We start from the raw sequence: 25549 nt of genomic DNA, 5'->3' as shown, positions 1-25549 counted from the left end.
CTGCCGGCACCTTGGGCACTCTCTGCCTCCGCCTGCACCTCAAGCGAGTGTGAAGTGCCCTCACCGCTGTGCACCGACATTCCAGCCACCGATCTAGTGCCCACTGAGGTGCTGGTATCTGCGCTGGTGCCTGCTTCAGAGAGTGGGTGGGATGCAGGTGCAAGTGAAGCCTCGTGGTCCTCCAGCATTAGGGATGGCCCTTCGGGGTCCTAAGAGAGATTGCGTGCTGGCGAACCTAAAAGGGAGAACAAAGTTAAACCATCGCACTATCACTGTGTATGCCAGGCACCCTGGTGAGACACTGGAGATCTGTATCACGGTGCCATTGTCTTTCAATGATCAATGGGGACTCCAGGTTTGAGGCTGCCATCAATGAAGAGACTACACTAGAATGGTTGCACAACCTGAGACTCTCACCTCTGTGCACTGCACTCTTACCTTTACCTGACACCCCTGCCTCTCCACGCCTGGTTGCATGTGAACAGCAGCAGGCTGGGCAGGCCTCTGCCTGTGTGTGCCCTCTCTGCTTGGTTATGGCTCATCTTCTCCTGAAAGGACAGAGGAGCATTGGTTAGTCCACTCTCTACCTGCAACACCATTGCAGCCTGGACAAACCCAGCTGAGGAACACCTCACAGGGCACGTCCGAGTCGTGGCCCTCAAGCCACAAGGCAGTCAGTTCAAGCAGCCAGGGCTCACCCCCATGGCCAGCTCCAGCATCATTGACAGTTGACACTCAGACTCTGGCACCCCTGAGCTCCACGGTGGCTGGGGGGGTGGGGGGGGGATGTTGGGGGCAGCCACAGCTGAACAGTTCAGCACATTGACCCATGCCAACACGGTACCCACCCTTCCTGGGCGCAGCAGGTCACTGAACCACCTCCAGCACTGCATTCATGTGCGCCGCACCAGTCTTGGCTGCTCACCGGCGCTGCCACCTCCTCCCATTCCCTCTTTGTGAGGTGCGGTGGCCTCCTCCTCCCACCTCTGGGGACAAGGTATCCCTCCTGGCAGCACCTCCTCCAGCAGGACACACGAGGCGCTCATCCGAAAGATGGGGTGGCGAGTGCCCTCCCATCTGGCTTCCACAGCTCCAAGTGGAGAACGGGTGTCCTTGCGCGGCAGCCTTGCTGGCGCTGGCTGGGCCGTTTTTAAACCAGCCGCTGGGGTCGCCACTGGACCTGGCGGCCGACAGGACGCCAACCCCCCCCCCGCTCGGTCCTTCCCATCTAGTGAAGAGCCACGTTTCACGCTGGGCAGGCCAGTGTGAAATCGCAGGTCGGGGGTCGATCGCGGGCAGCAGGCCGTCTCCCAGCTGCTTCCAGTCCCACCAACCTCAAAATTCTGCCCGTTAACTGTGTTTCTTTATCCAAAGGCACTGCCAGAGCTGTTTTATATTTTGCGCATTTGTTTGTTTCATGTCATATTTCCAACATCTGCAGTATTTTGCGTTATTTTATTAGGGATCTGATGTTGTGCCCCATCACCACACCCACAGACTTTGTTCATTGCATCTGGTTTTGACTCCACTTGTTTCTGCGTATCGTGCCATTCCAGCCAAAGCCCCACCCCCCTACCTACCCACGCTCCCGAACCCACCCCACCTCCTAAAACACAACCCAATGCAGCCATAGGCAAATTTCTCAAAGTTCTCTGAGCCGAGGCTCTCAGGAGGTTATCCCCAAGTGTTGTCCTTAATTTTGAAGGAGCCACAGCTCTTAAATCAGAGCAGCCTTTGAAGAGCTGCTGCTTTGCAAGAAATGCCAGCCTTTCCCTCTGCAAGCTCCTATTGCTGGTCTGCTGTTCACAGGGAGCTTTTAGATTTAATCACATGAACTGGCCTTAGGGGTATCCAGCCAGGTCACCATCTGTTGAGCAGATGCATGCACTGAAATCCAACCAGCTTTGCACCAGGAGCAGGATTCGTGCTTGAAATTCTAAACAACAGCCAAAGCATTTTTTATTTGTGTAACATTTCAGAAATTTAAAGCCTGCGGTACACAAAGGCGCAGAGAGTAAGGGGGATCTCCGAGTATGGTGCAAGTCCGCTCTCCTAAACATGCCCATTTTAAAGGATTGCTGAGGTTTTTTTTTGTAATCAGGAAAGGCTGCCCTGACATGCTTAACATTCAGTCTGATAAATTAACCTGATTAGGTCAGAATGGGAATTTAGAGTGTGAAAGTGGATTAGTTGTAATGATAGCTAGACGTTAGTTAGAAATTAAAGTATGGAAGTCATTGCCAGAAACTCACATAACTTGGAGACTGCTAACAAGGTTGCTTTGCTTGTGTCCTGGGAGTGCACAGGTTTAAATGTTATAAGAATGGCTTAAATCATTGTTACCATTTTGCTGACCAATTGATGTAGTGGAGATTTTTCCCAGATAAGCCAGAATGTATCTGTCGCAAAGTAAAATTTAACAAGATTACAGTGTTTTTGTGCTTAAAAGTAACGCTATCCTCTACTCTACATAGATCTCACAGTCCATTGTTTAGATATATTTTTCCAGAAAATCTATGTTAATGATTTGGATGTGGGGACCAAATGTAATGTTTCCAAGTTTGCTGATGACACAAAATGTGAGTTGTGAGGAGGCTGTAAAGAGGCTTCAAGGGGATAGAGAGGCTAAGTGAGTGAGCAAGAAGAACATGGCAGACGGAATATAATGTGGAAAAATGTGAAGTTATCCACTTTGGTAGGAAAAACAAAAATACAGAGTATTTTTTAAATGGTGCCAAGTTGTGAAGTGTTAATATCCAAAGAGACCTGGGTGTCCTTGTTCATAAGTCACTAACATGCAAATGCAGCAAGCAATTAGGAAGGCAACAGTGTGATGGCCTTTATTGCAAGAGGACTTGAGTACAAGAGTAAAGATGGCATTGAGGTCGAAGAATAGCCGTAATTTGGTTTGTAGTAACTAGATATGTTGCCCCTCCCTCCTATCAATCACTCATTGATTCAATTATGAGGGCTTCGACCAATAAGCTTAGTGTGTGGGTAATCCTGTGGGCGGGGCTTCTGACAGTGAGATCGTGTCTAGCATGCAAGCACCTCTACATGTCCCCTAAATAAAGTTTAGTCTTTTCTTTACTAAACCTGCTGCTCTATAAAGTTATTTTATACTTGACAACGAGGGTAAAACCGACTTCTGCGTACTTCACCCTGGCTGATGTGAGTAAAACCAAGTTGAACAATATTTAATAGTCACGCCACTGTTTGGAAGAATCAATCTATATGATGCTAACATTGAAGATTGGAGTCAGTATGTTGAGCAGCTCAGGTTCTATTTCATTGCAAACAAGATTACTGCTGAAGAATTATGACATAAAGCTATCCTGCTGAGTGCACATGGAAGCAAAACATAACCTGATTCGAAACCTGACTGTCCCGAGCACGCCCAGTTCTAAGTCAGACAGTGAGTTAATGGAACTGGTGCAATCGCACTTTCAGCCCAATCCGTCTGCGACCATGCAACACTTCAAGTTTAATTCGAGAGCTCGTTCCCCGGGAGAGTCCATTGCTATCTTTGTGCTGAATCTGAAACAGTTAACCAAATACTGTGAGCTTGGGGATGACTTGAATGATATGCTGCAGGCCAGGATTGTATATGGAGTCAAGGACAACATACAGCGTGCTTGCTAGCCGAATCTGACATCGATTTCAAGTGGCCCTGGAACTTTCTCTTACTATCGAAATTGCTGCAAAAGACTCGCAGACTTTGCAGCATGTGGATAATGGCGCCATAGTTCATAACAAAAACAGAATTACCTGGAAAAACTCAGCAGGTCTGGCAGCATCGGCAGAGAAGAAAAGAGTTGACGTTTCGAGTCCTCATGACCCTTCAACAGAACTTGAGTGAATTCAAGGAAGGGGTGAAATATAAGCTGGTTTAAGGTGTGTGTTGGGGGGTGGGGGGAGAGAGAAGTGGAGGGGGGGTGTGGTTGTAGGGACATAGTCCATGTTGGGCTGGAACATGCGCTGAGTGTGGCACGAAAAACAGAACAGCTGATTTTAAACGTGATTCTATGCCCACTACATGAAGACTTAGGAAGCATAATGGTAAAACGTCAGTTAATAAGAAAACCATTTGCCACAGATGCAGAGGAAAGCATGGAACAGACATTTCTAGGTTCAAAAGGGGAGAATGCAATTATTGACACAGGAAAAGACACCTACTTAGGCAGTGCAGAACAAAGATAGGCAAACAGCAAAACAACAAACAAATCTGATTGAGCTCACTGATATAGCAAAGGCTGAGGCTGCTACTACTGATCTATACTCTCTGTATCATGTAACTGCTGTTAAATCTGAGCCGATTTCAGTGACAGTGCAAGTGAACGGCAACAACTGAAGATGGAGGTGGATACAGGAGTATCAACTACTGTTGTTGGGAGTGCAAACTCAAGTACCTCAGTGAAGGGAGTCAGCCACTGACATTGGAATGGACGTCTGCCAATCTGAGAACTTACACTGGAGAATCCATTCATATCAAAGGCACTGCTGGCCTCCCAGTCTGCTGCAATCCACAGACAGCCCAACTACTGTGATAATCGTAAAGGTGGAGGGGCCCAGTCTTACGAGTCGAGATTAGCTGCAGAAAATAAGACTTGACAGGTCAGAAATATTCCATTTGAAGTTCAATGGAATTCCAGAGCCCTTGAAGAAATATGACATTGTTTTTGAAGACAAATAGGAAAAACTGAAGGTCATGCAAGCTAAAATGCATGTCAGTCCCCAGGCAACACCACTGACACTTTTTTATTGTAAAGGTAAGAAACTTAAAGGGGGAGAAAGTGTAGTAACTGGATGTATTGCCCCTCCCTCAAGTCAATCATTCATCATGTGATGCAACTACAGGGGCTTCGACCAATAAGCTTATTGTGTGGGTAATCCTGTGGGCGGGGCTTCTGACAGCGAGTTCGTGTCTCGTGTGCAAGCACTTCTACATGTCCCCTAAATAAAGTTTAGTCTTTTCTTCACCAAATCTGCTGCTCCATCAAGTTATTACATGGCGGAATGGCAGAGCAGACTCGAGGGATGGAATGGCCTACTCCTGCTGCTACTTCCTATGTTCTTCCTTCAATGTGACAATTTTCCTTAGCTCCAGAAAACAAGCTACAATAAAAAATTGGCACTAAGTTGCAGAGCAGTCAGCATCCATATGAGAAAAATTTTAATATTTTAGCAGTGGCATCATTTGAAAACAAAGCCTCAGTTTCCACAGGTATGTTGACGACATCCAGCTCTACCTCACCACCATCTCTCTCAAACCCTCCACTATGTCTAAATTGTCTAGCCGCTTGTCCAACATCCAGTACTGGATGAGCAGAAATTTCCTCCAACTAAATATTGGTAAGAGTGAAACTATTGTCTTCCGTCCGCACAAAATCTCCATCCCCTAAACATTGATTCCATCCTCCTCCCAGGCAACAGTCCGAGGCTGAACCTTGGGGTTATATTTGATTCCAACATGAGCTTCCAACCACATTATCCATTCTATCATTAAGACCGACTATTCCCACCTCTGAAACATCACCCAACTCCACTCTGCCTCAACTTATCTGCTGATGATTCCTTTTTCATGTCATTGTTACTTCCAGATTCGACTATTCCAATGCACTCTTGGCCAGTCTCTCATCTTCCACTCTCAACAAGCTTGAGGTCACCTAAAACTCTGCTGCCTGTGTGCCATTTACTCAGCACTCCTGTGCTCACTGGCTTACATTGGCTTCCAATTAAGCAACACCTTGGCAGGCATCTTACTGGCACACAATGTGCCCTGACTTCAAGACCCATTTCAAGTACCCTGCCCAGCAAACTGCAGTGGCCTCCACCGGACCCACCCTCTAACCAAGGGGTGGCTCCCCGTGTTGCCAGCCCAATAGCCCAATCAGAGGGCCAGCAGCTCTGCAGCCTCGGAATGGTTAATTGATGTGCCAGGGCAGGCAGGTAGTCCGGACAATCAGAAAGATGAACCCTCTAGCAGCATCGTAGGGAACACAGGGGTAGCCATTGCCATTGGAGGCTCCTCTTTCAGCCATGGAGCCTCTGGAAAAGAAGACCCGCCCACCCTAGGAAGCTGCTGGAAGACCCCACATGCAGCTAGCAGACTCCCCACGATGGGGCAATGTTCCAATGCCGGCTGACTGCCTGGTTAAAAAGGTTATCAGTTGGCCAAATAATTGGCTTAATTGGCCATCCACCTCCAACCTAGCCCTCCTGTCCAACTGCTGTCCCATCTCTAAGCTTCCACTCCTCTTTGAGGTCTACACTTGACCTCCCAACCTCATGTACACCGATGCCCAAAGTGTCTGTCCAAATCCATTCAGTCAAGCTTCCATCCTACTGCCAGCACCAAGGCAGTTCTGATCAAAGTCACAGAAATATCCTTCACCTCTGTAACCTTCCTCTGCCTTTCTGCAGCATTCAATAAAACCAATCACAACTTTCTATTTTTTGGCTATGTAGACCTCCCCTGTGCGCTTCCACTTATTTTTCCAATCTCCAGTCAATAAATCCAACCAATGAGTTTGCTTTGTGTGTGAATGAAAACGAACTGAAAGCTGCTATTACATTGATCTTGTGAATGGGAAGGGTTAACAGCGCAGTGTTCCTGTACAGTGATTTTGCTGAAGTAACGTAGAATAGCACGCAGGTCACAATGTGATACAAAATGGGAGCATATCACTGGGTCAGGGGACAAGCTGATTGAATATCGTAGATGTGTTACTGCTTAGAAATAAATTCCAGTCACTGGCGTCAGTCAGAAGAAGGAGTGGGAGGGTTTGTTTTATTAGCTTTCTATGCGTTTTTTGTCATTATTGAGTGATGTGTCAGACAGGGACTTTTCTTAATCAAATCACTTGACTTACCCACTGGCAGTACAGGCAGTGATTTCTCCACATGTCACAGGGCAATGTCATTCTCTAAATTCATTCTATACCTGCTGCATTCAATATGCATTGATTTTTCTACCAGCGAGTTGCTTGTGGGTCACCGAGAGACGGTCACCTCCCACTAGAGTATCATGTTGCCAAGATAGAGAAAACATGTGACTATATTCAAAGTAATGGTGTTCAGTATGATTAGGCCAGAAAATAGCTTATTTTATTGAGACAGGGAAGCCTATACATCTGAGTATTACAAAATTATTCTGCACAGAAACATGCTGATTTAACAAAAAAGCAAATCATCAGAAGTAAGTGAAGATTTGAAAAGTGAAAGCTTTATGTTAAAAGTGCTCATTGCATAGTAATTTGTTAACACATTTGAACATTTAAACTGAATAATTTATGTTGCACAGAATAGTAGAGATATTGGATTAATCTATTTCTGTATCTGGTCTATATTACAACTTGATATTGTTGCAAAACTCGAATGCTTACCTCGGAGGTCAGGGACTAAGTTCTCCTCCGCATGCACCAGTGGAGAAATGGTCACACAGGAACAGATCATTGATTCCAGCACATGCTCTGGCCAGGAAATGGCCACAAATGCGCAGTTTGGCTATTTCTACACGTTTAGGCTGGAAACCGGACCTGCACACAGAAGAAAAGGAAGCAAAGAAGTGAAACGGCATGTAACTGGAGGCCAGGTGACCTGAACTAAAGCACCATTTGAACAGGGCTTGGGCAGGAGGACAGGGAGAAGGTCCCAAACCAAGAAGAAAGCCCCAAACGCGATTGGGAGTGGGACAGAAAGAAGTCCCAGAAGTAAGTCACAGGTAGGGAAAAGTGAAGGATCAGAAACAGGCCCCAGAAAACAGTCCCAGGTAAGGGACAAGGACAGAGACCAGAGACAGATGCTGTTAAGTAAAGCTGAGAGAAAGGAACAGAACAATAGGCTCCAAATTAAAGAGAGAGAGAGCTGGGGGAAGCAGACTTGAAGCAAAGCGGGCTTGAGAGAAGCTCAGGAGATCCGAGAGGGCATCCGAAGGTTGATGACTCCGTGCTGTGGGCCATAAGGACAAAGGACCCTCTATGGAGCAGAGATGTCCTGCTTGGCATAGCTGAAGATCTGAAAGCGTGCTTGGAAGGTGAAGGGTGAGTGTACTTGGAGATGCAAAGGAAAGGAATTTCAAAAGGCGAGATTTAAACCCTGGAGGCGTATCCTTGTTGAAGCCATCTGAATGGGAGCGACATTGGGAGAGCATTCCCAAGCAAGTTCTTCAAATGTGGAGCTTGGAAACCCCCATGAGAAAGCCAAGGTTTCAGTGAGACCAGTTGGCTCACAGTGTGACAAAGATCTGGGCGGGTTGTTGAGAAATCCAAAGAATCTGCTTTGGTTGCATCTGTCATTTAGAGTATGGTTTGTCTGACCACAGTTCGCTAGTTGGTTCACAAGTACTGCATAGTTACCCTGAATATTAGAGTATAAGAAAGAGATGGTAAATAGTTTTATCTTTCTGAATTTGTATGTGCCTGAAAAGATATAGCTGAGGTGAAGGAATCGCGTGATTTAAATCATTTCCTTGTATTTGTTTTGAGATCTTTCCAACCTTTGTGTCTGGTGGAATATAGTTCATTTTATTTCTTGTTTAATAAATGTTTTATTTGTTGTGTTAACAGTTCACCAGCGGACCCCTGTGAATTTGTTCAGTAACTTTCCTCCGAGTTTTCAAAAAAAAGTTATGATCTATCAAGCCTGGTTTGTAACAATGTTCCTGTCAGCATTTTACAGTCAGCCTGATTTACAGCAAACATGCCATTTTACTACATTAAAAGTGCCACATAAAAGTTCATTGTTGTTGACTCCAGCCCAGCTATCTCTTCGACGTCTGTTAAGACATGGAGAACAATTTGGACAGTTTCCTAGGTTTTCCCCAACCCCAACATGCAAGGAACCCTGAGGTCAGGGACCAGACAACATGGTCTTGCGGCTTGCTTCAGAGTTCGTCACACCCAACTTTGGTTAAGGAATCTGCTAAAAACAAAGACGAGCAGTGTGGAGTCTGCCACTCTGCCTACAACACACATTCCTTTTAATATCCAGGCCTGTGTCTCTCTTTCTCTTATCTTCTCCAACAAAACACTTATTAAAAGCGTGTATCTAACTCGTTTGCATTTCCAATGCACTGGGAAATACGCAAAAGATATCAAGACCCATATGTTAAAATTGTACTGTTCAATATATTTATTAGTTAGACATTTTGACCTGTCTATATGAAATTTTGTTATTTTAATGCAAGTGTTGCTGACATTAATCCCAGTGGTTGTTACAATTTTGATATTACATCATTTTCTCAATTTATAGAACCTCAATTATTAATGGAAATAAGATGAAGTTTGTCCATTACAGTGATCCATAAATCTATCCCGTCTCCCACAGAAAATTTCTCACTAACCTGCACTTAAGCTACAAACCCCGAACAGAAGAAAAATACGCTGACAATCCTAATGGTACAAATAGATGTCAGTAACTCAGTCTAGTGTGCTTCAAACTCAGTTAAATAGAAAATATCTCTGTTTTCACGCTACTGTAATTTTTTTTTTTCTTGGAGAAAGGAACGTGAAAGGTTCTCCTTATTTTGTAAATATTTTCTTCTCTTTCATTCAAGTTCCACCTCGCCTGATCATGGTCTGATTTGTAAAAAGGTCCAGTATTCAACTTGTCCAAACTCTGCTCCCGATTGACCTGGCTGATCCAGTTACTGATTTTCCCTTCGGTTCCTCCCTCACTTTGCATCTGCCAGTAGTGGTCCAGCCTTCACAAGCTGCATCATGGATGGGATAATTACCCTGTACTCACCTGCTGCTATGTTTGATGAAAAGACACAACAAAACCTTAAAACAGGCATCCTACAGATCCAAATTCCAACAGTGAGGATATTCAAGGGTTGGAATTGTCCCAGATTTGCACTAAGTGCGTTAGCGGGTGGATAAAACAACATTTTACTCGCCGGCCGCGCTGGTGGGTTTTCGCACCTTATTGTTCCAAACCCATCGCATTACTTATGCATTCCCGGGAAACACGCAGTTTCCATGGTGGGCGGGCTCTCATTCACTCGCCACGCCATCACCTCACCACTTCATCACGCCAAGCACCATATTTAAAGTCCAGCCGCGCGCACACATCTCAGTGCTTCCTGCCCATGACTACTGCAGGGAAGATGTTCGCAAAAGGCAAAAAGACTGCAGGCTCCAAGTTTAATGATGCATCACTGGAATACCATTTGAGTACCATAGAGTACCGCCGTGATGTCCTGTACCCCAGCTCTGACCGCAGGATGGGCAGCGGCATCACCAACCCAGCATGGCAGGCATTGGCAGTGGTGGTCAGTGCCAATGCTGTACAGAAGATGTTGGCCATCCAGTGCGGATAGGGAATGAATGATCTCATCCATGCAGCTGGAGAATAGCAACCATCTCAGCACTCAAAATTCACACTCACAAGCCCATCACACATTCACTGGCAGCTCACTCACTGCCAGCTCAAAGGACATCACCACCCATTCTCACACACACACCCTCACATGTCCAACTGGCCTGATCTCCTCTGGAGACTGCCTCCTCAGCCCTCACCATCTTGAGCCCACTTGCACAGATCAATATGTTCCCCCACACACACACCCAGGGATACCCTCCTTCCCCAGTACAGCCCTCGTCCTGCAGCCTCTTCCCTTGCCTGAGGCCACTTCACCCCCTTCCCCAAGCAAGACCCAGCCCTGCAGCCATTGAAAAGCTACCCACATACGGCTGATCTGGTAGGTAGAGACCTGCCCGTGAGCCCCACTAAAATTGATGTGGTGCTGCCTGTGAAGCCTGCTGTTGATGATTGCGAATGCTGAACCAAAGCAAGGTAGGCAAACAAACCTTGAAGTGTCGAGCGAAGTGCAGCCCGCCAGCTATACATCGCTTATGTGCTGTTGTGAAACACGTCTGCGTGTTTTCCCACCGACATGGGCGAATGATCCAGCAGGGGGCGGTGATGAGCCCGGCGGGCTGGCCTTATAATTATATACTGAAGTATTACAATGAGATTGCCGATGATTGCAAACTGGCTTCACAACGTCGTGAAACCGATTGCGCTATATTGACTGTTCACACCACTGAACACACCCGATGCCAACGGGCACGGAAAATCCTGGCCACGAGTGCCTCTCGAACATATTATTTTTCATGTTTAATTTATTAATTGGCGGGAAATACGGCTTTGATGTTCAATGCCCTCCAACGCTGAACCCACTGCAGTTTGCAGGGTCCGTGGGAAAGCCATTCACTTGCATGGCACGGGCAGTGCCAAGTGCCAATCTGCCCCATAGCACCAGAAAATCTACCACTTGTCTGGCATTTGAGGCTTTGTGTGGCCCCAGCGACCCTGGCTATCTCCTCATAAACTCTTATGGGAGTGAAAGCTTATGGGGCAATCAAAACCTGTTTTTAAATAATTGTTCTTTCTTGTGGGCTGTTGGTCTGGCATGGAGCCCCCACACTAGGGGTCCAATTCTGCCCATTTGTAGGAAGGGACGTCTCATCTCACTCAGCTTACCTGGCTTGCAGCTCTAGGCTGCCGTTTTCACAATCATGTCGAGGCTCTCCATCATTGCAAAAATTGTGGCCTCTGAGTCAAATTTTGGGAGTCAGAAGGTGAACCATTTGCCACAGAATTTCCAGCATCTGGCCTACTCATAACCATAGTAATTATGTGACTGATGTACACCTGTCAATGGTGCCTCCTTGATGTCGATGGTAGGAAATTCAGCAATAGTGATGCCATTAAATGTCAAGGACAGGTAGTTAGACTCTCTCTTGTGAACAGAGTCATTGTTTGCCACTTGTGTACCGTAAATGTTACTTGTCATTAATCAGCCCAAGGCTGAATGTTGTCCATGTCTTGCTGCATACAGATACAGACAGCTCCGTTATCTAAGGAGTTGCAAATGATATTGAACACTGTGCATTCATCAACAAACATCCCCGCTCTGACCTTATGCCAGAGCGAAGATTATTAATGGAGCAGCTGACTACATTTAGGCCTAGGACACAGCCTTGAGGAACTACTGGAGTAATATCCTGGAGTCGAGGTGATTGGCCTCCAACAACCACAACCATCTTCCCTCGTGCTAAGTATGACTCCAGTCAGTGGAATGCTTTCTGCCTGATACCCATTGACTTCAGTTTTGCGAGGGCTCCTTGATGCCACACTTGGTCAAATGCTGCTTTGATGCCAAGAGCAGATACTCTCACCTCATCTTTGGAATTCAGCTCCTTTGTCCACATTTGTGCCAAGACGTAATGAGGTATGGAACCAACCAGTCATTGCGGAACCCAAACTGAGCATCAATGAATAGTTTATTGGTGAGTAAGTGCTGCTGATGGCACTGTCGATGTCACCTTCCATCACGTGCTGATGATTGAGAGTAGGCTGCTGGGACAGTAATTGGCCGAATTTGTTAGTGGGCTCAGTGCTACTGGTTCCCTACATTGTTGCTGCACAGGAATAATGAAGAAGCCAGTGTAATCCAACCTTCATTACTCACAGGAAAGTTAGGCAGAATATTTTACTCGTGCCTGCGCTGCTGGTAAATTGTTCCATTTTTCAAGCCACAGGAAAAGGATAATGCAAATTGCATATTATTCACCAGACAAGGATAAAATCTGCCCTGTATGATATTTCATTTTTGTTCTTAAATTTCGCTACACCAGGCAAACTTTTATAAGCAAGCTATTTATATAATAAATAAGGGGAACTTATTGAGTAAAATATTTGCAAATTAATTTAAGGAGGTGCTTCAGTCATAGAAATGGAAGCCCTATTGCTTGTGTCTTAACATTGATTTACGTTCAGTCAGATTGAAATTAGTGATAACCTGATTTTTTTTTGCCTTTGGGTTTTTTCTTTAATTGTTGACTATCTTGTTGATTTACGATGATGGCGAAGGACAATTTTACTTTGCTTGCTCCTTAAGAATTGATACAGGGAGGAGAAAAAAAAGGAATACAGACTTCGTAAGTCAGGTCTTCATTGTTTCCCACTCAAGCTTCAAGGTCGTCCCCAGAGGATACAGTGGGGACAGTGCCTGTGGATAAGGTGGGGACAGTGCCTGTGGATACAGTGGGGACAGTGCCTGTGGATACAGTGGGGACAGTGCCTGTGGATACAGTGGGGACAGTGCCTGTGGATAGAGTGGGGACAGTACCTGTGGATACAGTGGGGACAGTGCCTGTGGATACAGTGGGGACAGTGCCTGTGGATACAGTGGGGACAGTGCCTGTGGTGTGCAATGGCACAGCAGAGCCACTCTAATGAGGCTGGAGAAAACATCCTAGCTTCTCGTTCCATCCTCCGCTGGATCTGCTCACCGGACAGCCCTGTGCAGCGGCAGCTGTCGGGGTATGGCACCATGGAGGGTCTGCAGGTGTCCCAGGGGATGGCCTGTTCACTCGAAGGCAATGCCAGGATTTTCCTTTTTTTGTAGCACATTATGCTGCATTTATTCAGCACCCACTATATGCCTGAGGAGGAAATTCTGCCTTAATAGGTTCAATCCTGATTAATTTCTGGGATTCTGAAATTTTCCTGGGGCTTTGGGGATGCAGTTCCACTGTACTGTCTATTTTTCAGTGGAGACTGTAATTTATTGGCCTTAATTCCATGCGGGTACAGGAATAGCAGTGGTCCATTCAGCCCCTCTAAACTGTACCACCATTCAATTAGTTGATGACTGATCTATACCTAATTGGAAATGTTTCAAAGATTTCCTTGTTTATCTTTGAACATCAGGAAGTGCTGAGGTGATATTTTCCCTGAGGAGATTATATAGATGGGATAGAAGGGAGGGAATGGCGGCATAGTGGTAATGTTACTGGGCTAGTAATCCAGAGGCCCAGGCTAATCCTCTGGGAAAATGGGTTAAAATCCACGGCAGCTGGTGGAATTTAAATTCAATTAATAAATCAGGAATACAAAGCTAGCCTGAGTAATGGTGAACATGATGACTATCATCGATTGTTCTAAAAACCCATCTGGTTCATGAACGTCCTTTGGCCACCTGCCCTCCTTACCCAGTCTGGCCGACATGTAACTCAAGACCCCCAGCAGCGTGGTTGACTCTTACCTGCTCTCTGAAATGGCCTAGCAAGCCACTCACTTCAAAGGCAATGAGCAATGGGCAACAAATGCTGGCCTCGCCAGTGATACCCACATCCCATGAAAGAAAAGCTATGTTAAGGGTAAGGGTGCCTGGGAGAGCAGAACTTGAATTAAATGTGGAAATACTAAAAAGCAAGAAAATTATGATACTGATGTAATTTTTTGAGCTTCCTTCATATTGCACATCAGACTGAGAATGTGACTTTGCTTCCATAATCAACCTTGTTACACATCACTAATCTTTACTATCCCTTGGTGAGAGGTACCGATAGAGTCCAGGCACTCCCACAAGGAAGGAACATTAGAGATTGATAGCATTGGCTAATGAGTATCCTTGGTAGAGAGCCATGAACAAGGCTCCAGGCCAGCTTCATGGTGCAGTCAGTCAGTGCATAAAGAAAAACACTGAACCAAATAATGGAACAAGTTACAAAATAAGCTATAATTACTTGCAGCTAATGTAGAGATGATGGTGAGAGCCTGTCTGCAGTTTACACAAAGCCAAGAGGTGATCCCTTTTGTTATTTGTTCTGTGCGGGAAGTGGAATCCATCCAGCTGGAGAATCTCAACTTTGATGCTCTTATCTATCAAGGAAATATATGGTCCACCAATATTGTCTTGGACAGTGCACTTCAGTAAATTGAAGCCTGCAATTGATGCAGTTAATGGTTGCAATATTCCCTCAGCAGAATGAAGAACCATTAGCCCCGGTCCTATAATCGAAGATTTGTTTCACAAATAAAGTGCCGAGAGGATCCTATCAGTGTGTTGCTGAGCTAATGGCTCCTGAAAATAATCTCTACAATCCTGCACTCTCATTTCCTCTGTCATATTTAGATTTAGTGCTGCATTCCACATCATACTGCAATAGGGCATTGACTCTCCCCTTCAGCACCGCGCTCTAAAACTAGCCCAGACAAACTGACATTCTTCTTCCTGCACCAAGACCTTGAGTAAACTGATAGTTGTAACTTGGTTCCTGGTATGCGCTAGTCCACTGCAAAAGAAGAATTCAGATTTTGACACAAATTTGTATTAAAATGGCATGAGAATACCTGGTGTGGGAAACTGGATGTTAGACTGGTGTTCTGGAGTTATGATATATTGCTGGATCAAAGCAGAAAAAATCTGCTATTGACTAACTAGGTGGCATTCCCCACCACTCCACATGATATTATAACCCTTAATTGTTCAGTACCCTTATTATTTACCTGACAATCTTTGCCAACCCATATAAGTGAAAATGCTGTCCAGTCCAGTATTCAGTTGCAAGTGAAGAAATTGGTTTTAGCGACACTGTATTGAAAAACATGAGTACAATCATAGTAAGCAAGCAAGTTATATATGTCTATGTACTTACAAACAGACAACTGACTGAATGAACTTGACCACCAGTGTCTTCAGTCTATCATTGCTTACGTTGCATTGGGATGCACTAGTATTTATACCCCACTATGTCATGTCACCTGACAGGTCCCTGACTACCTGACTGTTTCAAGGAGTTAAACTAGGACACTAGCTGAAGATCCATTCTTACTTATCTTTCTCAAGGTCACCCTGATCCTGTTGGGCTGAGTACATTCCATTTCCCTCTTTTCCATTCCCCTTAAATTTTCTTACCTTCTGTTAATCATGTTAGCTCAGTAAAATCATACTTTGACAACTTAATCTAGTTCCTTTATATCATTCATCCCTAATTTAGTTTGCATTCTAGCTAACTATAAGCTGCCACAGCTGTCTGGGTTTCTACTTTGCATTTTATCTCCCCCTACCTGACTGAACTGCTCAAGGATGTGTCCTCCTGTGTCAGCAGGAATCTGCTATGTGGTACGTGCTGAACTGCACATATTCATTTTCAGTCACTTTATCTGCCCATAATGCATATGTTAGCCAATCTATCACTACCACTAAAACCTACAATAATGACAGAAAGCTTTGATCAGAATTTAAACTTCTGGTTCTTAAACTCCAGTGCACCTTGTAGTGATATATATGTATATATATATATATAAATAGCTGGATTATTCATACTTCCTTTCCACCACTGGATGGTAAATGCTATTAGTGTGAATTTCATAACTGACTATTTAACATGGTGTACCAACTGTGTATATTCAGTATCACAAGCAACTCATTCTGTGACCTCACAACGCTTCACACTATATTGAAAAATCAGTCATTGAACTTTTTAATTCTCAGTCTTTGGATTCAGAATTTCCATTTAGTGGTCCATGCTAACTGTGATATCATACAGCAATCAACAACAGTGGATGTTTACTATAGTCATAGAATATTACGTACACGAGATTTCAAGTAAGTGTTAACAAGTGTGAAGCTAAGGTTATAATGGTTTATTCATCTCAATCTCAAATTGCAAACATGAAACCAATTAAATAAGAACTGAATATTTCAGGAGAGAAACATATTTTTTGCTGAAAGTTATTAAATTCTACGTGTATAGCTGGAAGAGTTTAGGTGAGTGAGATATTCAGGAAGGAAAATAAAAATTCATTTATATAGCACATTTCATGAAATCAGAACATCCCAAAGTCCTCTACAGCCAATTAAGTACTTTTGTAATGTAGTCACTGTTGTAATGTAGGATACAATTTGCATACAACCGTGTGATAATGACCAGATAATCTGTTCCAGTGATGTTGGAGAGGCATAAATATTGGCCAGGATGCCAGAGAGAAGTGGCCCGCTCTAATGTGAGATAACGCCATAGGATCATTTAAACCGGAGTAGACAGGGCCTTAAAATCTCATTGGAAAGATGCACATCCAGCAGTGCAATACTCCCACTGTTCTGCACTGGGAGTATCAGCCTACATTTTGTGCTAAATCTCTGGAGTGGGACTTGAACCCACAACCTTTGGATCAGAGTTGAATGTGCTGCCACTAAGCTGACACCATAGAGAGCCTTCAACATAAAGTATCCCTTATCTTAAAGTAGAGATCCTCAATCCACAATGACATTTTTCTTCTCCCTGATCAAATGTCTTGATGAGAAAACAGCTTAAACGTCATCAAATGGATCAATCAGATACTCTGAAGTTCTTTGAAAACTGCCCTTTCTTAAAGAATATATGAATTTGCATTCTGCTGACTAAAGAGCTCTTGAAAACCAACAAAAATGATAGCAGAGTGTATGAGCTGTGTCATTGGCTCGTGATTCTGTTTTTAGTATATCCTCCTTTATAATGTGCCATCGAGAGCTGGGCCTCAGCTCTCCCACCACCAATACAAAAACATAGAAGACTATAATTTTCAGAGGTACTGATAGTTGCTGATTTACTTGCAGAAAAAATGCTTTAAAATAGTCCCAGGAGGAAAGAAAAAAGGCTTGCAATTATATGGAGCTTTTCATGACCTCAGGATGTACCAAAACAATTGTACAGCCAATAAACTACTTTTGAAAAGTCATCATTACTGTACTGAAGGGAACATGGCAGTCTCTTGGCACACAGCAAACTCCCACAAATAGCAATTAAATAAATAGCCAGATCACCTGTTTTAGTTGTTGTCACAACACTATGCCTCTTTATTTTTGAAAATATGATTTTTAAACTTTCAAGGACTGGACATTTTGCAATTTGAATTGAGACAGAGCAAATTGCTTAAAAACGCGAAGCTGTATTTTAAGGTGAAGGTGAGAAACAAATAAATCACCCTCAGGGATGTGTAAAGAGAGAGACATTTCCTACAATTTAGACATCCATCGAAACTTGTCACTGTCTAAGGAAGAGACAGGAAAAATGCAAAAAAACTGGATATTGGAAGAAGGGCTGCCACAGACAGACACATCCAAAACCTCCTGAAAATACAAAATAGGTGAAGTATTTCAAGGCAAGGCTGCCCAGGCATTAGAGAGAGATTTCAAGTGACATTGGCAGTGTCAAGAAAGTCTTCAGCAGAGGAAATAGGCTGAAGGCTGCTCTCTCTCCCTCTCTATCTTTTGAAATAAGCGTGTTGCCCAGTTTGAGAGACCAACCCTACCAGAAACCTACCAGCCAGCCAAGATCTTGTAATAATTGCAACATCTTTTACATTTGACCATATCTAGCTAACCCAAATCGGCCACAGCATTTAAAACCTATGCCTCAAGGACAATCATAGGAAATTTAACCATATATTCTTTTACCTTTCTCTATTGGGCTCTATCTGCCCGTATTGCTGGTGTGTGTGTGTCTGTGTCTGTGTATCAGGGCTGAATGCTTGACATCATGTTTTTATTTTCTCGGGTTTAGTAGTTAATAAATGTTCTCTTTCTTTGACTCAAGAAAACCTTGTTTGATTGGCTCCTTATTGTTTGCATCTTAATTAGTTAACTACATTCTGATTTAGAAAAGGCAAATCTTTGTGAGAGGAAACTTGAACCTTTGTTGTGACCAGCAGAGGAGGTTAAATAGAAGGGAGCCAGTTCACCCTTCTTCACCTTTGTGCCAGTTCACCTTCTAATGCCTGGGCAGCCTTGCCTTGAAATACTTCACCTATTTTGTATTTTCAGGAGGTTTTGGATGTGTCTGTCTGTGGCAGCCCTTCTTCCAATATCCAGTTTTTTGCATTTTTCCTGTCTCTTCCTTAGACAGTGACAAGTTTCGGTGGGTGTCTGAATTGTTGGAAATGTCTCTCTCTTTACACTTCCCTGAGGGTGATTTATTTGTTTCGCACCTTCGCCTTAGAATACGTTGATTGATTGAGGGATAAATGTCAGTCAGGCAACTGAGAAAACTCCCCTGTACTCTTTGAATAGTGCCATGGGATCTTTAATATTTTCCTAAGCAAGCAAGCGGGGCCTCAGTTAAAACCTCATGAGAAATACATTACCTCCGGCAGTGCAGCACTCCTTCAGTGCTGCGGTAGAAGTTTAAGTCTAGTTTACCTATTAAGTCTCTGGAGTGGGCCTTGAGTCTATGACCTTCTGATTCAGAGGTGAGAGTGCCACCATTAAGGCAAGGCAGTAAGGACCAAGGCAAGCCTGTAGAAGAGAAAAAGGGGGAACACAGAGTTCATGGGTCACCAGACAGTGGCATGTATAACAATATGACAATGAACCCTGATAACAAATGCCCATTGTCGCTTGTGTGGGAATGAGTGGTGCAGAATCCTCATGAGTTTAAGTGGAGACTTTTGCAAAGTGGTCTACATTTTCCTGCTGAAAGATTGCTGATTCATACTGTTGCCTAATGGAACTGTCGGTTCTTATCTGTGGGCAGTATGTCAATAAATAGAACATGTTGTCACATGTTTGTGTCAGAAGATCACATTATCCTCATTGAATATGTCACTACAGTTCCTGGATGCACTTGTTGTGAAAGGTTTTGTTGGAGAGTACAATTATGACAAGTCAGGAGACTGTCTGTTACTTAATGAGGAAAGGATTTATCTTTAACAGGGTGAGTAGGAGGGATGAATCAGCTATTGTTTGTACTAGTGGATCTGGAGTGGAATTGATTTGTAAGGGTTTGTGAAAACACATACAAACACAGAGCTAGAATAGACATTAGTAAAAGGTAAGTAGTTCCACCACAATAAGTGAAACAGAATGCCAGAGAAAAGTCAGCCAGTTGGTACCCTTTAAAAAGAAACTGGGTCAATACTATCATGAAAGGTGTTTGAGTGATACAGTGCATAGGTTCTCATACTTCGATCCATATGGTGTAGTACCACATGGATAACTTCAAACAACCAAAACAGGTGGGTTGGAGCCAGGACCAATGTTAAAATTTTATAATCCTGAACCCTGACACTAACCCACTCGCTCCTGGGTTTAAGGGTGGACAGCCAGCCTGCTGCTAGGAGGCGAATTGGCAGTTAAAATATTTTAACATTTTTTAATTCATTTATGGGATGTGGGTGTCGCTGGCTAGGCCAGGATTTATTGCGAATCACTAATTGCCCTTGAGAAGGTGGTACCTTCTTGAACCGCTGCAGTCCATGTGGTATAGGTACACCCAAGGTGCTCTTACGGAGAGAGTTCCAGGATTTTGACCTAGCAACAGTGGAGGAACGGCGATATATTTACAATTCAGAATATTGAATGGCTTGGGGCGGTATTCCAGGTGGTGGTGTTCCCATTTATCTGCTGCCCTTGTCCTTCTAGTTGGTAGTGGCCGTGGATTTGGAAGGTGCTGCCTAAGGAGCCTTGGCAAGTTTCTGTGGTGCGTCTTGTAGATGGTACACACTGCTACCACTGTTCATCCGTGGTGGAGGGAGTGAATGTTTATGGAAGGGGTGCCAATCAAATGGGCTGCTTTGCCCTGGATGGTGTCAAGCTTCTTGAGTGTTGTTGGAGCTGCACTCATCCAGGCAAATGGAGAGTATTCCATCACATTCCTGACTTGTAGATGGTGGACAGGCTTTGGGGAGTCACGAGGTGAGTTACCTGCCACAGGATTCCTAGCCTCTAACCTGCTCTTAAAGCCACCGCATTTATATGGCTAGTCCAGTTCAGTTTCTGATCAATAGTAACCCCCAGAATTTGATAGTGGGGGATTTAGCAATGGTAATACCATTGAACATCAAGGGGCGATGTTTCGATTCTCTCTTGTTGGAGGTGGTCATTGCCTGGTACTTGTGTGGTGTGAATGTTACTTGCCACCTGTCAGCCCAAGGCCGGATATTGTCCAGGTCTTGCCGCATTTGGACATGGACTGCTTCAGTATCTGAGGAGTTGTGAATGGTGCTGAACATTGTGCAATCATCAGCGAACATCCCCACTTCTCACCTAATGATGGAAAGAAGGTCGTTGATGAATCACCTGAAGACGGTTGGGTTAAGGACACTACCCTAAGGAACTCCTGCAGTGATGTCCTGGAACTAAGATGATTGCCCTCCAGCAACCACAGCCATCTTCCTTAGTGCTAGGTATGACTCAAACCAGTGGAAAGATTTCCCCCGATTCCCATTGACTCCAGTTTTGCTAGAGTTCCTGAGTCTGTAGTATCCAATGCTTTCAGCTGTTTCTTGATATCATATGGAGTGAATCGAATAGGCTGAAGACTGGCAACTGTGATGCTGGGGATCTCTGGAGGAGGTTGAGATGGATCATCTACTCAACCTTCTGGCTGAAGATTGTTGCAAATGCTTCAACCTTATCTTTTGCACTAGCGTGTTGGGCTCCTCCATCATTGAAGATGGGGTTATTTGTGGAGCCTTCTCCTCCAGTGAGTAGTTTAATTGTCCACCACCATTCACAACTGGATAGGACAGGACTGCAGAGCTTAGATCTGATCCGTTGATTGTGGGATCGCTTAGCTCTGTCTATCACTTGCTGCTTATCCTGTTTGGCACGCAAGTAGTCCTGTGTTGTAGCTTCACCAGGTTGATGCCTCATATTTAGGTATGCTTAGTGCTGCTCCTGGCATGCCCTCCTGCACTCTACATTGAACCAGGGTTGATCCCCTGGCTTGATGGTAATGGTAGAGTGGGGAACATGCCAGGCTACGAGGTTACAGATTGTGTTTGAGTACAATTCTGCTGCTGCTGATGGCCCACAGCACCTCATGGCTGCTAAGTCTTGAGTTGCTAGATCCGTTCGAAATCTATCCCATTTAGCACAGTGGTTGTGCCCCACAACACGATGGAGGGAATCCTCAGCTTGAAGATGGGGCTTCACCTCCACAAGGACTGTGCAGATATCACTCCTACCGATACTGTTATGGACAGATACACCTGTGGCAGACAGCTTGGTGAGGATGAGGCCAATTATGTTTTTGCCTTTTGTTGGTTCCCTTGCCACCTGCCACAGACCCAGTCTAGAAGCTATATCCTTTAGGACTTGGCCAGCTCAGTCAGTAGTGGTGCTATCGAGCTACTCTTAGTGATGGACATTGGAATCCCTCACTCAGAGTACATTCTGTGCCCTTGTCACCCTCAGTGCTTCCTCCAGGTGGCATTCAACATGGAGAAGCATTGAGCAGGGGGGGTGTGGTAGTACATGGTAATCAACAGGAGGTTTCCTTGCCCATGTTTGACCTGATACCATGAGACTTTATCTGGTCCGAAGTCAATGTTGAGGACTCCCAGGGCAATTGCCTCCCCACTGTATACCACAGTGAGGCTATCAAGCTCTGTTTTAATCTGCTTTGCACATTTTATGGTGGGTGGCTAGATTCCCAGCCTTGGAAAACCGGGTAATCTCCTGGGATTGTCAATAGAACTGCTGAATCATAAAGGGCAGGTTGACATCTCATTTTTAGGTCTGCCTGGTGCTGCTCCTGCCATGTCCTCCTCAGTTTGCCAAAATCTTTGTCAGCTTGTAGCAATTGCCTTTGATAAATTTGGATGTGGAGAGCCCATATTCGACAAACAGCACAAAGCAAAATCAATGGGGTTAATTTTAATCCTCCCGCCCCCAAAAAAAGAACAGAAGGGTTTGAATCAGGTGGGGAGTTAAGATTTAAAGCATTTTAAACCCAACCCATCTTAAACCTGTCCACATCTATTTTTACTAAATGAGGGATGGAGCCGTATAACCAATTCACTCTCAGGAGGTTGGTCCGTCATTTAAATATTTCGAATGAGGATACAAGCCTAAGATTTTATCTGCGTTCCAGCTTCAACACAGCAGCTGAAGGGAGGCAAGGACTGTTGGTTGGGACAGGTAAGTACCTTCCCAGCACTGCTTCTGGGTCAGGAGAAGCAGAAGTGCTTTCATTGCTGAGCCCTCCAAGTTACATTGTTAACTTTCCAAGTGGTCAGACCCTTTCCATCCCATCCAGATCTGACCTCCTCCAGCTACCCTCTCTAGCCTGCGATCTCCTCCCTTCTTGGCCAACCTCCCCCTGCCCTCTCCAAGCCCACCGCACTGCGCACCCACCCCCCCCCACCCCCCCCCCCACCGATCTTCTCCACGGCACCTGACCCTGACCCTGCTCTCGCCCTCACCCCCAATCTCTCTGGACCAGATCACCCCATCCACTCCCCCCAACCCACATTCCCTCCCTCCTGCACTCCCCAGCAGCCCTACCCGCCAGACAGACGGCCAAGCTCTCAGTGTGGCTGGTTTTGGCTGGGAAACAGATTCCAAAGTTGGTAACCAAGTTCTGCCACTGAATTCAGCAGGACCCAGGGGAAACCTGTTCTTTCACATTTCCTGATCACTAAACTGGCCCCTCCTTCGCTGCACTCCCCTTCCTGCCCCATAACTATCAGGGCCAGTATGTCACTTGGCACGTGGTGAAATTGATGTCTGGCTCCTCCACCTTCAGGCAATTGTAAATCCCTCTCCAAAATGGTGACATTTTGTCTTTAAGAGTAAGCCTGCTCCACATATAGCTTGAATGGAGTAAGTTCCCAAAACGCACAGGTTCATTGTCAGACAAGTCATTTATTTTCAGTACAGCCTGTGATAACAAGAAAGATCAAGCCATCTGAGGGAGATGTTTAACTGCCTAACTATCTAATGGATTTTGCACTGTGTTTTGAACAGTTGCCATGCTGTGATTTGTAGGTTTCTCCAGTGAAAAGCACGTGTTATGAAAGCGATGAATCCTCATGTATCAGCTCTGAGATCAATCCATAATCATGGAAAGGGCAAGTTAAGGGCAGGTTGTTTTTTTTTGTGTAAATTGAACTTCCGCTCACAAGGGCTATATATTACCCAGCACATTGTTGCAAAGGTATCACAAAGGTCTGTACTTACAGAATGTAAAAATACCATTTAAAGAATTTAAAATCCTGACAATCATGGCTTTGTTGTTTGCTATAATCTTCTGTTCCAGTTGTTGGCTGATCCATTGTTTCATCCTAGCTCCTGCGCAATTGTCTCTGGAATAATTAACCAACTTGACCTTTCTGTTGTCTCCTAGGGCCACCCTTCATCATCTCTCCGCCCGAAAATATCACAGTAAATATATCGCAAGATGCCCTCTTCACCTGTCAGGCAGAAGCATATCCTGGCAACTTGACGTACACCTGGTTCTGGGAGGAAGAGAATGTCTTCTTCAAGAAGTAAAGTCTTGTTTTTTCTTATGCACTAATTGGCATTTCTGTACCCACCAGGTGACTCCCTCATACAGCTTCTAATCTATTGGCAGCAATAACATAAATGTACTTGTTACTTCATTTTTTTTTTAGTAAGTTATTTTTAACTTATTAGGCACGTATATTTTATTTCCTTTGAATTTTTTCCTCTCCTCCTCTCCAAAAGGTACTAACATCCGTGCTGGGGCCCAAGTTACTTGGTGCTGGCCACCTACAGTTCATCAGCCAATTGGGCATTCACCATGGGTGAGGGTCCACAGGTTTCTCATCGTATGAGGTGTCACACACAAGCCTGATCCTTCAATTTGCATGAAGGTCCACTTTGCAGCAGGGGTTATTAGAAATCAGTCAGGCTTGAGAACTTGTGATTTATTTTCCTGCATTGAGACTTTGTATTTTTACCTCATAAACTGATCATTAATGTAGAGCCAGTTTTAATGTACAACTCATGATTTGGTTAAGATTGCAACCAGTAGTATGAGCCATAAATTCACCTCTGATTCGTTATTAAGTTATGTTGCACTGTACTGTACTGCGGCCCTGATACAGGCTGTGACATATTTGTGAGTATGAATGTGTGCTTTTTAACTTCCTTAGCACAAAATTAAACCCAGGCTTCTCTTCACAAGCTTCCTAAACATGAGGAGACATTTGCTCTATGTGCAATAAAATCATAAACCTGTTCTCTATGAATGGGTTTATATTTTCATTACAAGGAATGAGCAGATGGACCCAGAGCTTAAAAGTGAGTTTGACCTGAGTGAGCGCACACAGCCAGCCCACCGAGTAAACGAAACACTGCAAATGGATGCACTTTCTATTCCTGCGGCTAAAGAATAAATCAGTCCATCAGGCTTACACCAGGGATTTCTGCTTCTGCACTCGTCCATTCACTCCTTGAGTGAGACTTCACTGGCTGTCGAGTACAGAAGTGAAAATCCCAGCTTTTAAGGCCATTGGCTGGTTCCCACAGGCTAAAAGTTGTTCAGTGACAACATTGTTCAACTCCCAGACTTCAACTAGCACATGCACACCGTCACCGCCTACAGTGACTGCAAGATTTGAATATGTTTGTGTACATATTCTGAACTAATATACAACCTCCTGATCATAAGCTGCTGGGGCTGAATTATCCCCCCGTCGGGGGCAAAGTTGAAGGGCGGGCACACACAGGCATGCTTCCGATCGGTGCCCCAATCAAGGGCACGGCTCCATTTTACATGGGTGGGCCAATTAAGATCCGCCCAGCGTGAGGTCCACACAGAAGTGCTATGCGCTCCCTGTGCATGCGGAGGGGGGGAGTCCCAAAATCGAGAGTGCACTCTATCGCACGTGCGCACGAAAGAGCGCACTCATCTCCCTGAGGCTAAGTGCAGCCTCAGGGAGATCAGCTCAAAGTGTAAAAAACCTGATTTCGCTGCACCCCTGCCTTCCTGAAAATTTAAATGGAGTGCAGTGACATCGGGAG

General features: G+C 44.7%; 1 protein-coding gene across 1 annotated transcript in view; it reads left to right on the top strand.

Annotated features, from left to right (window-relative positions):
- Nucleotides 1-25549, top strand: part of igsf9bb (immunoglobulin superfamily, member 9Bb) — a 707799-nt gene that overhangs the window by 510561 nt on the left and 171689 nt on the right. Inside the window, exon 6 of the mRNA XM_041174093.1 lies at nucleotides 23907-24048. Coding sequence (XP_041030027.1) covers nucleotides 23907-24048 — 142 coding nt within the window. The remainder of the gene's footprint in view (nucleotides 1-23906; nucleotides 24049-25549) is intronic.

This window comes from Carcharodon carcharias, chromosome 25 (genome assembly GCF_017639515.1).
Source record: "Carcharodon carcharias isolate sCarCar2 chromosome 25, sCarCar2.pri, whole genome shotgun sequence".
Lineage (NCBI taxonomy): Eukaryota > Metazoa > Chordata > Chondrichthyes > Lamniformes > Lamnidae > Carcharodon > Carcharodon carcharias.
This window is presented reverse-complemented; position numbering and strand designations above follow the sequence as displayed.